General features: G+C 46.0%; 1 protein-coding gene across 6 annotated transcripts in view; it reads left to right on the forward strand.

Moving 5' to 3' along the window:
• The window catches only part of dennd1b (DENN/MADD domain containing 1B), a 106,228-nt gene that overhangs the window by 40,391 nt on the left and 48,648 nt on the right, over positions 1-17,189 (forward strand). For 3 of the 6 annotated variants that reach the window (XM_085137056.1, XM_085137060.1, XM_085137061.1), the window contains 7 exons: positions 3,682-3,731; positions 4,475-4,594; positions 9,003-9,072; positions 10,490-10,570; positions 11,382-11,441; positions 15,439-15,492; positions 15,907-16,017. In XM_085137056.1, the coding sequence (XP_084993182.1) occupies positions 3,682-3,731; positions 4,475-4,594; positions 9,003-9,072; positions 10,490-10,570; positions 11,382-11,441; positions 15,439-15,492; positions 15,907-16,017 (546 nt within the window). The remainder of the gene's footprint in view (positions 1-3,681; positions 3,732-4,474; positions 4,595-9,002; positions 9,073-10,489; positions 10,571-11,381; positions 11,442-15,438; positions 15,493-15,906; positions 16,018-17,189) is intronic. The other 3 variants (XM_085137057.1, XM_085137058.1, XM_085137059.1) reach the window with 3 other exon arrangements.

Raw genomic sequence — 17,189 nt, forward strand, 5'->3', positions numbered from 1 at the left:
CTTAGTGTACTAAGAAACTGTGGCAGAACATCCCCTTTGTGCCGTTGGTGTTTAGATATCCCTGTGGTATAGGGCCCAGTCATGGTGAGAGAGCTGCAGATGCCTCAGTTCCTGTAACACAGGTATGATGTAGGGAGAAGAAATACAGACTGACAGATGAGGCAAAGGAAGATTGCGAGCTGAAAATCACATACAAGCAGTCGATTTCTTTGGTTAAGACAGAAAGAAATATTGGAACAGCAGCACTGTTGGGCTCGACATAAAGGGTCGATTCAAACACACACACTCGCACACACACGGTGCATTTTTCTCCTCTTATTTCTTTTGGTTCGCAGCCAGCAAGACTGTCCAAGTGCAGACTTCTGATAGTGAAAAATGCAGCATATCCTCTATAGTGGGGACACGGATTCCTCGTGTTTCAAACGATAATAAACAAATAAAAAATTTGACACAAAATGAGCCTTAAAAACAAAAGATGTTCAAAAGTCCCGCCCCTGATATTTAACATGACATTTACTTTGTTTGCAGATGGAGGCAGAAATCTGTGGCTATGGTTACCACAGTTACCTAAAAATGACAGTTTAAAGGGACACTTATCAAAAAATGTTTCTATATTTAATACTTTCTACACGAGGGACGAGATGGTGATAGTTAAAAAGTGTGTGTCATTGACAGAAGTGACCATCGGTGCTAACGAGTCAGAGTTGCACTGACGTATCGAGCTGAAGCCTGAATGGACGTGTAGCTTTTCACTGTCAGCTAAAGCGAGCAGCTCTTATTTTAACCCTTTAAGACCGACCATAGAACCAAGTCCGCCAGAGCTTATATTATATGTTTACATGCTGTGGAGCCATTTTTGGGAGCATTTCAAGTTGCTATACATCAATACAACCATTATAGCCTAAATTTTAATAATATGTCTGCATTAAGTGCATAGAAATTACATAAATTGCAAAAAAGTGCAATAAACTACAAAAAAATGTAAAATCGTTTTTGTTTTTTTAACATATATTTCTAGTTAGAGAAATTTAAGAGGCTTATCCCTCAAAACTGTAAATACAAAAAAGTTGCACAAAATAGTTTCCCACCACAGGAAATTTATTTTGAGTGTCTTCATAGTTTTATTTTTGAAATACACCAATTTTTATATACTGCAGGAAAAACGAAAATAAATATTATAGTGCAAATTTGCAAAAAAGCAGCATCTGCATCAAAATAAACTATTTCCAGCAGTGCAATATGAGTCCTAAGCATCCCAGAAACCACACAGAAAGTCATAAAGTCAAACATAACTTTTAAAAACACCAGTATAGGCTCATGAGGCCCTGATGGGAAAAAACTACATTTCTGCAAAATGACGTCACTTCCGGTTTCGGGCAGGTCATGGCGGACATGCGATAGTTCGCGCTGATGGACGTAGGAAGTGTTACAAACAGCTGATCGGATCAGCAAAGTGTGTTTCTGGAATATTATGTTTTTGTTGCTGCAAGTGCTTTTTATGCAGTTTTTGCAAAGCTATATGTGGAAGGAAACTGTGACCGAGGACAAGCTGATGGCATAAGATGTAAGTACAACTCCTCCGGTTTCATATGCAAAAAAAATTATTGCGCTAGCTCACGTGGTTGCAGAGCTACCGGGATTTAAAAATTCCCAAATCTTTTTCTTCTAACCAGAAAATCTTTCGGATTTGGACTGCGTGCAAACTGCTGCCACCTCATGACAAACTGTTGGAATAAAGAGCAAATCAATTAATTGGAAAACAGCAGATGAATGTTAAAATACAGCTGAAAATGTAAACGTATGATTGAAAAAAGAGACGACTTCTTCTCTGACATCAGAAACAATCCTCGGCCGTCCACTCAGAGTAAATGCTAAAGACAGCAGCAGTGTCTCTGTGCTGTCTGAGGCTTAATGAATATATATATGAGAGAGAGATGGATATATATAAAGATGGAGGGGAGCGAGAACATGCCTGCTGTTTTTATGTCATATCACACGCGCACAGACGCATCACTTCCTCGTGGTCCTGCGTGAGATCAGAGTCGCAGCAACCCCTCAGCTGCCACTCAAACACAGATACCTGGTGTGGGCGGGGCTGCGACGGCTCAGAAATCTGGCAAGTGGAATGTTTTTATTTGCAGGAGAACGTGTGCGTCTTTGCCCGCGTGTGTGTGTCTGTTTGGTTGCGTGTGCCATATGCGGCGCGCCTGGGAGGGCTCTCTGCAACATATTGGTGTGTGCACGTAGTGGTTAATAATAGCAGCAAGCACATACAGCGATGGCAGCTCTGATGTGTGTGACAGTTTTGCAGCCGCGCACACCCAGAGACGGTAACACACGTGTGCATGTACACGTGCGCACACACACACACAGACCTCGCTGAGCCGTTCGTCTTTGCTGAGTTCTCGATTTTATCAGATCCTGATGAGTAAAAACAACCACTTCCCACCCACGGTGCCTCGCCCTCAGCCCCTCCCCTCGTCCTCCATATGTGGGCAAATACAAACATATAGCACAGTGAAACCCACACACACACACACACACACACACAAATGTGGCGTCTTAACCACCAAGCATGCAGCCGCTCACATACGCCGCCCTCTCAAAACGCACCAACACCTACGCCGCGCACGCCCGTTCAGCTCACTGTAGCTGTGGGAGTGTTCGTGCTGCGCCAGGTGGCAAATTTAAGTTTTGATGGGGGGGGTCAGCAGCACAGATACCCAACCTGCCGTCCGAGCAGGCGAGGCAAGGCGGGAGAAACGGAGTCGCAGCAGCATCGCTCTCAGCTCGGTCCAATCACAAAGAAGACACAGACCACAGGCTCAGCGGCCCGGCCTGGCAAGCAAAAGAAAGGGAGCGCGAGAGACGGCGAGCGAGGCCAGAGCGTCGCAGAGGGCCACCCAGTCCCGGGATCAGCCTCAGAGCTCAGCAGAATCTGGCCGAAGCCGAGAGAGCGACCTGGCGCCAGGTTAGCAGGCAGAGCGGGGACGCTCGGCGGCTCTGCGGCCGGTCTGGAGTGGCTCACCCATATGGCGCGGCGCTCTGTTCCTGCTCTCTGTCTAAATCCATATGCCGCTGGTGGAAAGGTGCCCCCGCCCCACCCACCCCCTCCACACTCCCCTAACTCACAAGGGAGGTGTTTGGAGGTAAAGCCCTGAAGGCTTGTAACCCCCTTCCTACTTCTTAACCCCACAGAGCTGCTTAGCCTATTGTCACCACAATCTGCTACCATAGCCTTCGTGCCCCCCCCCCCCCCCTCTCTTTCTCCTCTTTCTTTCCTTCCTCGTCCTTTTATCTCCCTTTGGCACCTGATAATCGATGAACTTATTAACTGCTAATTATTCAAGCTGTGGATGGAGGATCCCTCGCCGTCCCTCTAAAAGACAGCGAGAGGGAAAAAGGGGGAACTTCTCCTCTCTGCCAAATGAAGTGCTTTCTATTGCCCATTCATTTGGATTAAGTGCATTCAGGCTGCAGCGTTTGGGATGTGACGATTTTGTCAGATTGCTATCAGTAACATTCAACATTAATCCCCGTTTTGTTCAGCCAGTTGATAGCACTCGTTTAGCGGAAGCCCCGGAGACTTTCGTATGAAACACACGATTTTAATGGTTTCATCAGCGATGATTGTGTGTGTGCGTCTAAAGATGTGCCTTCTACTCTGTTCTGTTTCTGCAGGAGGTCCTTCAGACGATACCAAAGTTCTGCTTTCCCTTTGACGTGGAAAGGTACGATTCCTCTCCCTCTCTTCCTCCTTTTATTTAAGCAGCTTTCACCTGAAGCACACGTCCTCTGCACAGACCACGAGGAGCTATAAGCTACTGCTCGATGACGTCCACGCCAGCTCAACCGTCCTTTTAGACGGTCTTAAAAACTAAAAATCAAGAAATGAATGCTGTGATCGTCACATTAACGATGAAGCCACAGGTTTTATTAGCGATGATGCTGATGAGGTCATCAGCGACAGGCCCACATGATGCAGATGTGGTTAGTGAGATTTCCTGCGAGTGCAGATGTGGCCAAAGTTGAGAATATAAGGAAGCGTGTTTCTGTACGGACTGTAGGTCCAATCAGATCAGCAGCCTGAGAGCAGCTCTTATTTTTAGTAAGTGACACGGTAAAAACTCCCATTTTTAAAGACAGAAAGGAGAGAGAGGGAGGGAGGGCGCCTTGGTGTTTTTACTGAAGCTGAGCTGCTGCCATCTAGTGGTGAAGGCGTGTACTGAGCTTTAGTGGAGTTTACCTCGGGGTTGGAAAAGCTTTTCACGGTTTTTTCTTTTGTAGCAGTCATACTCGAAATACGTGACATCAGATTTGGAGCTTGACTGCAGATTTAGCTCGTAGGGAATTTTCCTTTTTCAGTGAGACCTTCTTTCTGGGCCAGTTGCATCTGATTGTTTTGTTGTGCTGCTTCTTAAATTTGTGTTTTCGTTTTAAACACTTGTGAGGTGTCCCTCGTTTTGTCGCCCAGGGTCTCCCAGAGTCAGGTGGGGCAGAATTTCACCTTTGTGCTGACGGACATCGACAGCAAGCAGAGGTTTGGTTTCTGCCGACTCACCCAAGGCTGCCGGGTCTGCATATGTCTGCTCAGGTAACACACGCTGAAGTGTCTTTAGTCTTATTCCTCCCAAAATGTTTTCTACATTTGTGTTTCATGAATCCTGAACCTCGGTTTTTAATTTTTATTAAAGGAACATTAAACACAATTTCCATAAATAAGCAGCGAGGTTACTAAAACTGCACAAATACATCAAAATAAAGAGAATATGTGTGATGCCGTCTTTATTTACTCGTTCAGATGAGCCAGACTTGCTCTGCCCTCTTTAAATAAAAATCATAAATTCTATGCATCGCTCCAGTTTTTATTTTTTTATCCATCAAGTTTGATGGAGAGGAAAAAAAAAATTAGCCGATCTTTGAAGCGAACACAGATTTTTTTGAGGCAGCATTTTCATTCATTCTCACACTTCACACTGAGCTGCTCTATGCCAGAATAACAAATTTTATAGTCTCATCTGCCCACACAAATATGTTACTGATGTGCCTATAATTATCCAAAAGTTTAGCACTTTTTGATATTTTCATAGGTGCATTTCTGCGATCACAGCGCACATAAACGAGGACGCCAAACCCACGAGAAGAAAAAAAAGAAGCATTTTCTTTGCATAATTGCGCTCCGGCAAAAACTATTATCATTTAATTCCCATGTAATCGCATGTTGACACAGTGCTTTTACAGATGTAATTAACTTTGCCATGACAGAGGAGAAGCCACTGCAGTGGACTGAGGAGGGAAAAGTACAAGAACTATATTTTTAATGAATTCATTAAGAAGTCGAACAAATAACAAACCGCAGGACAAAGGCTTCTGTTTCTGTTATTGTAAAGCTCTCGCCTGTGTGTGTGTGTGTGTGTGTGTGTGTGTGTGTGTGGCTGTTGATGGACAGTCGTGGGTTTGTCGCTGCCCTGATGAGCTGCTGTGAAGAACAGTGTCCCTCTTCCCCACACCACCCACCCTTCCTGGCCATCTTCCATGGCCTTTGTTTTTCTTCCTCCCTCCCTCTCTGTCTCTCTCTCCCTCTCCCCCTCGCCGTCTCTCCCTCTCTTTTCCTCCTCGTTATTCGGCTACTGCCACAGTGCGACAGCAAAGACGCTTGGCCCATAATTATGCATGAAGCTTCACTGCCAATTAGCAGAGGCTCCCCTGTCCCTCTCGCTGAGTTAGACATGCTAATTCATTTGACATATGATGTATAAAATTCATTATGCATTCTGAGTAGTTTGCATGGCTCGCTTCATTTATAATAATATAATGTATAGGAAGTTATTTTTTTTTTGTTTGTTTTGTTCATTTAAAATTGTTAATGCGCAGCCTGGTTATGTTTTTAGTTTTTTACTTTTATTCCGTCTTAAATATTCCCGCTGTGTCAGGACACGACGAGCGAGGATGTTTAAAAGGATTCAAGAAATTTGGAAATAAAGTTCGTCTTCAAAGTCCTCGGTCGCGACTTTATTATCTTTGTTGATGTTAGTAATACCAGATGGGATTAGAGGAAAAAATAAAATTAAGATAATAAAAGTCGTTTTTTCTTCATCAAGTCGACGTCAGTTCGTCTGGTTTTAAAATGTGAAACAAGACGACGGCGGCCCGGGCCGACGTGTTTCTATTTGTTCCTCTAGGTCCCAAATATAAAATAGGATCATTAAACCAGGTTGTGATTGGTCGAGTGCGGCGCCGTAAAATTGTCACCTCTGCTTACGGGAGGAAGTGTCTTAATGAGCGGGACAGTTTTATGTGGACGGCTCTTTGTAGCGTCGTCGCTGAAGTCGTGACCAAAAAGACCGCGTTTCCTCCAGGCAGGGCGCACACACACACACACACACACACACACACACACACACACACACACACACACACACACACACACACACACACACTCACACACACACTCCCCAGCAGGATGACCAAATCCTGCTTTTCGTGTAATTAAAGAGTAAAATAAAGTTTAAATCACAGCTGAGGCTTCTGAAACTTGCTTTTGGTTTAGTGGTCGCTCGTCCCCGTGCTTAACCCTCGACCCCAGAAAGGAGTCGTGTGAGGCGTCTACAAAGTGTGAGATGACTTACGATTACAGTCTGTGCGTTAAATAAGATTTAAGAGCCATCTACAGGAACAGGAATCACTGTCACGCTAAACACCAACAGGTACTTTATGGAGGAAAAGAGGCCGCACGACACCGATGAGCCCCAACATTCAAACCGCCGCGCTAAACCTGCTCTGACCTGTCAGAGGTGCATGGCAGCAGAAGAGGGGCCTTGTGATTGGGTCTTAGGGGCGGCTGCTGCTGCTGCTGGGGAGTTGTGTTGCAACCTGTGGTCTCCTTGGTGGCAACAAAGTTGCTTTTAAGTGTTCAGAGGTTTAATAAGTACCTCTCACAGCAGTAATTTGGCTAATTTGTTTCATTTTCAGTCTTGGTTTGTGCAGTTCTTCACCAAAGTTTCAAAGTCCACAACGCTCCGATTCCAAAGCTCCAAAGGCGTGTTGTCTTCCGTTAGATGGTCCGAGTCTGGGATGAAGAGCGCTGTGAAGGCTGTGAGTGGGTCGCAGATTAACCGGTTCATTCTCTGAGTGCACGGCACTTTGGGAAGACGTGTTTAAAATGGCAGGAGAGATTGCGGGGGCCCCCACGCACCCAGCACTCCAGTGATAGATGCTTCTCCGTCTCTATCGGAGGATTTGTGAAGCACAAACAGATCTGAGCAGTGAACTGTGACGAGTAGGAGTATCTCTCTGAGCTCTCCAAACTTTCACTTTGCCCATACAGGAAGCAGAGGAGGGGGGGGGAGAGCAAAACAGTGTCTCATTGAAGTTTTATTCGTTTGATTGTGTTTGAATAAAGGGGAAAAAATCGTCGCAGGAATATTGATAATTTGCGGTTGGCTGTCGTCACGGTGATAATGCGCTTTCCTGTAAAACCAGCAGCATGACGACTGTCGTGTTTCCGTCTGTGGTGAAAAATGAAGGATTAATGTGCAGAAGCCTGGTTTTTAAACACGAGGCTCAGATAAACCCGGCTTCGTTCTCTCTCGGTCTTTATATCAGACTCACGTTGTGTAAACTGACCCTCGTGCACATATTTGCCCTTCGACGTGGCAGAAATGGGTTCAGGTTGATATCCGGGCACCAAATCAACATCCGCGTGTTTGATTGGGCCTCCACAGCAAGTGTGACCCGATTGCTGTAAATCTCCGTGCAGATGTCACAAAATCGTCGCTGATTGTTTCAGACTAATGGTCACTCAGCCTCTCTGATTGGTGCGCTTCGCTGCACCTCTCCTCCTCATTGGCCCCTCGCGGATTTATGCGATCTGTAAATTTGCATCAAGTCCACTTTATTGTTTTCTAGTTGTCTGTTAATTCCAGTCTGCGGAGCAGCCAGTGACCCATGCCCTGCAAACTCCTCTTCCTCCTGCTGACTGTCTGAGACGCAAAACTTTGCCTTTAGGAGTACGAGGCCGATTCAAGCTTTTAATAAAATAAAAATAATCGTCGCGTCATTCACTACAACGTCTCATTTTGCTAATCAAATAAAAACCAGCCCACGTTTGATTGACCGGCTCGTTCGGTCACTAATTCTGTTTCCAGCCCTGCGATGCAGGAGAGTTAATGAAGCATTAATGGGAGTCTCTGTTTATTTAATGGCAGCGCTGCTCCTTACTCAGAGTCATTATACATGCGGTGTTTAAAACTGCATGTTAAGAGCCTGAATGAAATAAAAATTCAATAAGTTGATAGGACACCATGTTTTTATTATTTGATTGCATAACATTAAAGGAGCTGAGGCCTCGCAGCTTCGGTGCCAACGGGAAATGTTGGCCATCGTCCACGCAGAGACGAGTCGACTTGGCCAAGAAAGTGTCAAGTTTGTAAAGGAAGCCATGCTGCAGATGCTTTTAGCTTATGGTGGGTGTGCTCGGTGATTAGCTCCAACACAAACACCGCAGTATAAATTATTTTTGAGCTTGTTAATGAATTTATTTATTTTACATTCATTACATAAGGAAAAGCTTTTTTCTAAATATGCAAAAGGCATAAGAAGAAGGGGGGGGGGGGATTTTTGTTAAGCCTGTGCATCTGGGAGCAGCATGCTCGTAAACCGTAGCGTCGCTCCACATCACACAGCTGCTTTTTCTTGTTTCCTAAAGAATCTGAAATCCATTGTTTTTGTTTTCTCGTTTAAAGAGCAGACATGGTGGGAATTCTTGGAATGCCGAGGGCCCAAAGCACGAAGGAACGCCATAATAAGGACGAGATAGCGTTTAATTCCGACTCTGACACGCCGTGCCCTGTATGCGGCGTGCTCTTCAGGTCACGCTCGTTCGTCTAGCGGGGAGTGACGTGCACGTCCTGCTTTGATTCGTCGCTTCCCGGTTTGATGACTGAATGAATGAAAGCTTTTCCCGTGCTGCACATTAACACGTTCCTCTCTGCCTCTTGCAGTTACCTGCCCTGGTTTGAAATCTACTACAAGCTTCTGAACACGCTGGCAGACTACTTATCGAAACAACAGGTAACCTGGTCGTTTTCTGCGCGTCGACTATTTACACTCGTGCTCTAATGGAAAACAAAATGAGGAAAGGTGTTGTGGGATTTGCCTGAGAGACACGCGAACGCGGCGCCGCGGCGAGATGTTTTCCTGCATTGTGTCTTTGGCGAGCAGCCGTCTCGGGCTCGACTCGCTTCCTGTTGTTAGCAGCAACAGTGTTGACATTTCACAGACCAAACGCTGATCTGACACGGGAAGTTTTTCCTGATGATTTACTGGAATACAAATCGTTAAGAACAAGAAAATTCCCACACACACACACACACACACTTCACTAAAGTCTTTTCCCCTGACTTTTCGCTGCATCGTACGAGCAGAGGGAGGGGAAATGTAAAATATGCAACAAACTGGGGCGATGCGCGGCGTCTATGCAGCGGGTGTAGGTGATGTTCCACTGTTTAGACTGAAGGGAGGGGGGGGGGAGCTTTGGGATCACTTTCAATTGTCACGTAGTCACTGCTTCTTCCAACATCCTCTGAGAACAGCGATCAGGACGAAGCGTCTGTCTAAAGTAGACGATGGCAGACACACAAACTCCTGCAGTTCATCAGAATAATCTAATATGAAGCGCGAGGAGGGGGCGGCGGCCTAAGCAGATCAGGACAGTTTGTGCGAGGCAGACGGAGACAGAAGGAAAGCTGGAAATCCTGGGTGACTGAAGTGTTAGCGTGCATGATTTGGTTTCTATTTACCCCGCTGTCCGTTCCAGGCGAGAGGGAGATGTTGACAGACGAGGGAAGACAGAAGAGCGATGAGGGTTTAAGGCGAGGGGTAAATGAACTGTTTCCCCAGGCCGTGTTGCTGACCATGCGTGTGAGCATTGAGGCTCTCATGACAGGAGGCTGTTCGATTGCACCCCTCCCTCCTTAACCCTCCTTTACTGTATATTGCCGTCTATTGCTTCTATTTCTTTTCCACTTCATGCACGCACACGCACACGAACTCGCGCGTTTATTTCCTGGCACAAGCAGCGGCTCGTACAAAACCAAAACAAAGTTCTCAGAGAGGAAGTTGAAGCAAACACTCCGTTTTGTTTCTCCAACAGGAAGCCGAGAGTGTGAACGGCGATCTTGTCAAAGAGCTGATCTGTGGTCAGCTGCCGGCTTCCTGCAGCCTCTCTTTGCAGCGAGGGGCGGGGGCTTAATTACTGACAGCCCGCTCTCGGCCTGTAAATCAACGCCGGCGGATAATAAGCGTCTGCGGCCCGTCTTTTAACCTCGCCGTTTCTCGTTAAACACATGTCGGTCGGATGCTGCGGAGCCCTACGGCCCTGCGGTCGGCAGCGGCGCCGTGTTTGAGATTGACGCGTAACTCGTGACATCGACAAGTCAAGTAAATAAAATTCACGCGTCTCTTTTCCTCGTTTGTTTGTCTCCTCTAGAAAAACGACTTGAACGACGTGCTGAACTCGCTCTACGATCTGCCTGTGCCAAAGCCCTTCACGCCCGTCAACCTGAGTGTGGTAGGTATCTCGTATTCGCCGCTATCGGAGGCAGAGACGGAAAGAGGTGGTGACTGTGGCGGCGTGCAACTTTAAAAGAAGAATTAAAGTCGTCACAAAGAAGAAACGAGCACATGATGGTGGAGGAAAATGAGAGCAGTAGATGCTGTAGGTGGGAACAGCGACTGATACCCCGATTGGAAACGTTGTTTTGGCGTGCGATGTTTAAAGTGGGAGCCTCCTTTCACAGCTCGCCGTGTCTCCACTTATCCAAAAAGCAGAACGGCTTAACGAGCTCGGTCGCTGAAAGCCGGCCTGTGACACAGCTCGGCCTCTCGTCCCCGTGTAAGACCAGCGTGATGGTTTCTCTCCAGTATCTATGTGAGTTTTAGGGCCTCTGCACTGTAACAGGATCAAAGGTTTCGTGGTGGCCTCTGCCCTCGGGACCACCTCTCTTTAGTTTTTTTGTTTTTTCGGACCAATTAGACAAACAGCTGTAGAAGAACAGAACAGTCGTCTAATTAAACATATGAATTTACAGCCTAACGAGACTAATACGAGGCGATCAATAAATCTCTGTGAAGGCTAACGAGTCCATTTCTTCCCGTCTGAGTCTTGATTGGAAAAGAAGCCCCAGAGAACAGAGGTGATAGCTTCATCTCTCCTTCGCTCTTTTCCTGGAGACGCCACTAGTTTGATATTTAATTGATGAAGCAGAATTATTCCCTTAAAGTGTGTTTTTTGTTTTATCATGGCAGCCAAGAAGAAGAATCATTGTCCCCTTTCATCTGTGAACCCTGTCTCTCTCTCTCTCTCTCTCTCATTGTGCAAGAATGAGCAGTTGTATATTGCCACTGGGCAAGTACTGAGAGATCGGCGAAGCAAGGAGCCGGTGAGTGGAGGGGAATGAGCAGAGGAGGGAGGAGGCGAAATGTGAAACTGCTGCTGTACTAATCGCATGGGAGCCGCGGATTTCCAATTTGGCCAAATAAGCTGCGCTATCTTTTTAAATATAACAAAAACAAACTATCCTGGGCCTTGGTGTGTGTTTCTTCTCCTCTGGAAAACAATCAAACTGTGTAAATGATTAATGCCCTTCCACACTGCTATATTCTCTCTGAATATCAAAAGTCTTTTTTCCCTTCTCTTTATGTTTAAAGCAAAGGCAATTGTACTCAAAAAATCTCCTTGATGCCTTTCCAGTTAACCCACTTTCAATGTTTTTATATAAACAAGTCTTCGAAAGAACAAGGGGGGGTGGGGGGGGGGTGTGGGGGTGATAAGCAAGCAAACAGCCAATGAAAGGCAGGGTTGAGTTGAGGAGCACGGCTTGTGATTATCACAGCGCCGCGAATTTGTAACTTTGTTTAGTTACACAGAGCACAAGGAGAGGGAGGCGGGGAGTTACCGTGGTTACGGGTGGCGGTCCTTAGCACCAAGTCCTCGATTTTACACTTTATTTATTTATTATCTTTTATCATAGATGATAGATGGGTAATGGTAGAGGTTTCCAACGACGAGCTGAATTAACTAATTAAAGCTGATGACCAAGTACTAATCAACCAATCACGTGTGACTATTTGTTAGAGGTGGGAATCACCACACATCCCACGATACGATATTATCACAATACTTAACGCACGATACGATATTATTGCAATTTTTTAAAATCTTTTGCGATATTCAGATTCTGTACATAAAGGTAAACTTTATCAATCATCATTTTCTCTAATATCAAAGTCTCACACTCAGTCTTTCTCTCATTTCAGTTTGATTGTTGACAAACTGAACGGTTTGTATTACAGTCTAGTCCAACTTAACTGAATCAACCATCTGGTACAATTATAGCTATTCTGAACTATGCAGTTTATGAAAACTATGCAGCCCCTTCAGCAACTGAAGAATTTGAAAGTCAATTAAAACAAAATATAATTTTACATTAAATAAAAAAGTTTTAAACTTAATTAAAATAAAACATGTCTTAAATTAAAATAAGTAAACTGTCATGTTTGGACAGTGAAGGAATGTCAGGATTCTTGCTCAGAAAAAGGAGCTGATCAACATTCCACAAAACCTTTTTTGTAACAAAGTATCGATTTCTGCTGTCCCTGTATCGATACATTACAAATGTATCGATACATTTGTAATGTATCGATACATTTGTAATGTATCGATACATTACAAATGTATCGATACATTACATTACATTACAAACAAACTATCACGATACTACACAGTATCGATTTTTTCCCCCACCCCTACCATTTGTGTGCAGTTTTATTTGTCCGCAGCTCTACCTCTGCATCGAGGCTGCAGCGTAACCACAAACTAACCATCAGTGTTTCTCTACATGAAAACAGCGACGCTGCGCCTGACGTTGACTTAACTGTAATTCTAATCAGCACGTGGAAACAGGAGACGCTCCTGTGTTTTAATGTTTTCTGTCAGACATCACCGAGGGCAGGAAAATCACGTGGCTTTGTTTCTTACTTGGCAACAAGAAGAAACATTGTTTTGGGCTGATCAGCAAAAAGTCACAAAAGGATCTTTAAGAGAACTTACGGATGTTGAGGCTGAGCGAGCGTCTGGTTAGTGTTTGCAGTGCGTGAGCTCTCCTGTCTCGGCGAGCAAGCCCACATCTCGTTAAGCGATCAGAGCGAATTTGTTTTTATTTTTCAGCTGCAGAAAGTCGCCGTGCAAAATATGCATACAAATACGGCTTTAGCAATAATAGAGAGCTTCAGGGGAGAGACCTTGATGTCTGCTCCAGTTTCTGTTTATTTGCTGCGTCTTTATCTCTTCGGAGCTTTGTTCAACCAGCACGGTGACCGTCCGCTGGGACCAAACTCATGGTTTACTCGTGAAAATTGGTTTTTCACATTTTGTTGACCTTAACTCACATTTATTTAAGGAGTGAAAGGGCTGTTTGTTTTACACTAAACTGAATATTTCTTTGTCGCCAGGCAGAGAATTCAAACAACATTAAATTATGATGATGTGCAAATAAAATCTACTGTGTCTCTTTGTAGAAAGACTTTAACGTATCCGTAGAAATGCCCAAGTTTGGAGCGATGCAGAGTTTAGTCTTCAGCATCAAAGCGATCATAAGATGAGCTGGCGGAGCGTCGTTCTTTGGAAACGCTGAATCGGATTCGTCGATAATGTCGTTCAAAGTGGCAACAATGAAATCAGATGAGCTCAGAACAGAAACCGGATCCTTTTACTGTTAAAACAGAGGTGGGGAGCTCCAGGCCTCGAGGGCCGGTGTCCTGCAGGGTTTAGATCTCACCCTGGGTCAACACCTGAATCACATGATGAGTTCATTCCCAGGGCTGTATCCCAATTCGGGGTCTGCAGCCTCAACGATCCTCAAGGGCCGCGTACTTAAAGACCGCTAAGGCCGGAAGTGCGAGGCTTGTGAAATGGGACGGTCTAGCCTCCGTCGCGCCGCCCAGGTTGCCTAGCAACCATGATACTAACAGCTGGAAACGTTTCATAAAGCTTTGTTTGACAGAAATGAAGGAGAAAATCTTTTGTTCATTTGTTTGTTTCTACATGAGCTTTGATCATTCTCTGATTAAGCTCAGCTATTGAACGGCGTATATTTTAAAGTAAAGGCTGTAAAACCAAGTTAGTACAAACGTCACTAATGTCACATGACTTTGCCGACATGTGGCCAACAGGAATGTTTTAATGTTCTTCGTTATTAAACATTTGCACATAATAAGTGACATAATATTCAGTACTTACTTAAAGTTTACTCTTCGGCGCCCCTCATCCGCCGTTTTTTTTCAGCAAAATTATCCACACCCACCGCCGTGCTATGCATTCTGGGATATGTTGAGCCACGAAGTCTACACCGCCACGTCCTTAAAATTCAGGGAAATGAAGGACGCATTTGAGGGCCGCATTTCGAGCAGCCTTTGAATTGGGACAGCCTTCGTCGCGTCGCTGTGACGTAATCGGCCTTAAAATGCGGCCTTTAAGGCTGCAGACCCTGAATTGGGACACAGCCCAGGCCTCTGGAGAACTTCAGGACATGTTGAGGTCATTTAGACATTTAAATCAGCTGTGTTGGATCAAGGACACGTCTAAACCCTGCAGGACTCTGGCCCTCGAGGCCTGGAGTTGGACACCTGTGCAGTAAGTTTCCATGCTTTTTTCCTGCCTGACTGTGGTGCACTTTTAATGGGTGGTGCTGGTGGTGGTGCAGGATTCATTGCTGTGTAATTCATTGCTGTTTACTCCCAATGTAAATGATGTTTAATGATGTAAAGAGTTGAACGTTTTGATCCGTTTTAACCTGATTTGTCTCAGCGTGTGTTTCAGACTCTAACCTGTGAACGAGCTGCAACAGATGGTTGAGTCGAGGCCTCAGAGAAGCGCAGCTGTACTTCCAGGAGAGTGTGTGTGCGAGACACACAACAGTGTGTTTCACCTGGTGGTTTGTCTACCTCCAAACAGCACCTCTCTCAGGCCTCTTTGATCTGAACACTGAACCTGCCCTGCTCTCCCAAAGTGAGACAGGCAGCCCTGTGATCCTCTAAACAACCCGAGAGTGTGTGTCTGCGCGCAGTCGCGCACGCGCGCTCTCCGCGAGCCTTTTTAACGCTTAAATAAAGACTCCGTTTTCCACCGGAGACATCACCCCAGTCGGTGTCTACGGGGAGCTGAGCTGCTATTGAGCTTTCTCTGTTCTGTAGGCCTGATAAAAGCATTGCCACAGTTCAGACACCAGCTCAGCAATTCATATAGACAGAGCTGAAGATGAGCCATAAATCATAGAACAAAGTGAACGGCCTTTTTCTCTCCCTCTTCCCCTCGTTCTCTCCTGCGTGCCTCGCTCGTGACCTTCCCTCTTCTTTCTCCTCATGTTTGTGTTTTCGCAGCACTCCTACTTCATCGCCCCGGATATCAATGGACTGCCAACTATCCCTGAGAGTGTAAGTATGCGTGGAAAAGAAAAGGAAGAGATAAAGAGAAATCCCTGTATTCTGGGAACATCTTCGCCTCTAATCGTTTTTAATCAGATACACATGTCACTCTTTGAAACGATTGCATCACGCTCTTGTATCAGCTTTAGCTCCTGCGGTGCTTCTGCTTTTAATGTCAAGGTTCACAGACTGGCATGGCTGTTGCTAGATTCAAACTGAGCTCAAGTCTTTGTTGATTTCTGCATTCAAGTCTCAGCTCGAAGCGTTAAGGCGGGGACGCAGTTAGCACGAGTTTGTCCTCCTTCTCCCAAACAGTGCGTGCAATCGTGCAACTGCTGCAGCGTCGGCGCTTTACTGCAAACGAGTTGTGCCGGGACAGTTTGTTACCAACCTGAATGTCCTCCTGTTCTTGTCCATCTCCAGAGAAACCTGACCGAGTACTTCGTGGCCGTGGACGTCAACAACATGCTCCAGCTCTACGCCAGCATGCTGCACGAACGCCGCATCATCATTACCTCAAGCAAGCTCAGCACTGTGAGTCCGAGCCGCCAGACGCTCCACAAACACTCTTTGTGCTTTTCTTTTTGTGATTCGAGTCGAGGTGGAGCTTCGAGCCGGCGCGTGCACGTGTGGGGCTGTTGATGCCTTCGTGTGGAGCGCCAACGCCCTCATTATAAAGTATGTGGCTGAAGCATAGATTGAACACGAGTCCCTTCATCAATATTCCAGCAGGATATCAAACCCTAACAAGTATGCTGAGAATATTTATCTGACGCGGCTTTGCTGCTTAGAGATCCGTCGACCCCTCCGCCCCCGCCCGGTCTGACGGGCAGCCCACCATAAAGCTGGATTATTTGCGTCCTATAACGGGACGCATTAATGTCCACAGAGGCGGGAAACTCACTTCTGATGTTTGCACGAGCAGCGTCATCCTCGCTGCTGATGAGGCCAAATGTTTATGAGGCGGGAGAGGGAAGTGATGTCATCCTATATCTGCTGGTCCCACACTTAGCAGCCACAGGGGCCCACGTGTGGCGTTTTGGGTGCTGCAGGGAACAGTTCCCAAGCTCTCCCACAGGAGCTGTAATCAGGAAGAGCTGTGACTCAGCCCCTTAGAGGATCTCACCTGTCTCCCCTCAGCTCCTCAGACCAGCAGCACCTGTGCTGGAGATCCAAGCGGCACACGGTGCAGCGACAGCAGCGGTGCACGATGTAAATGATCAGACTAAAGGGTGAGACTGTTTTTGTTTCAGCAGGAACACTTGGGGGAGGGAAGGGGGGGATTTTTTTATTTTCTCCCTGTCTGTGATTTACAGTCCTCTGCTGCCCGAAGACAAATCTCAGCTTGTTTTTCTAACAAATATATGCCGACAGGATATTTTAAGAGCCTCCACGTCAGACCTTTACCTCCGCGAGCCTTTTATCCTCCGCAATTCCTCATCCGCTCATCTATCCATCCGTCTTCCTCGGGGAGGTGTTTGGGTTTGGTAGCGTTATATGTCAGGAACTGCAGCACAGAAGTATTTTCACATCTCCGCTGGGATTGCGAGCAGGCCCGGCGTTATTACTGCTGTGATGTTTTTGTTGTCGGGCAGATTGACCCGCGAGTTCAAGCGGAAATGGCTCGACGCCGCGTGTCTGAGCGTTTACGTACTTAGCTTGAAAGCGGCTCGTTATCCGGTTGTGATCGAGTATGTTACTGGATG

Source organism: Neolamprologus multifasciatus, chromosome 17 (assembly GCF_963576455.1).
Source record: "Neolamprologus multifasciatus chromosome 17, fNeoMul1.2, whole genome shotgun sequence".
NCBI classification, from domain to species: domain Eukaryota; kingdom Metazoa; phylum Chordata; class Actinopteri; order Cichliformes; family Cichlidae; genus Neolamprologus; species Neolamprologus multifasciatus.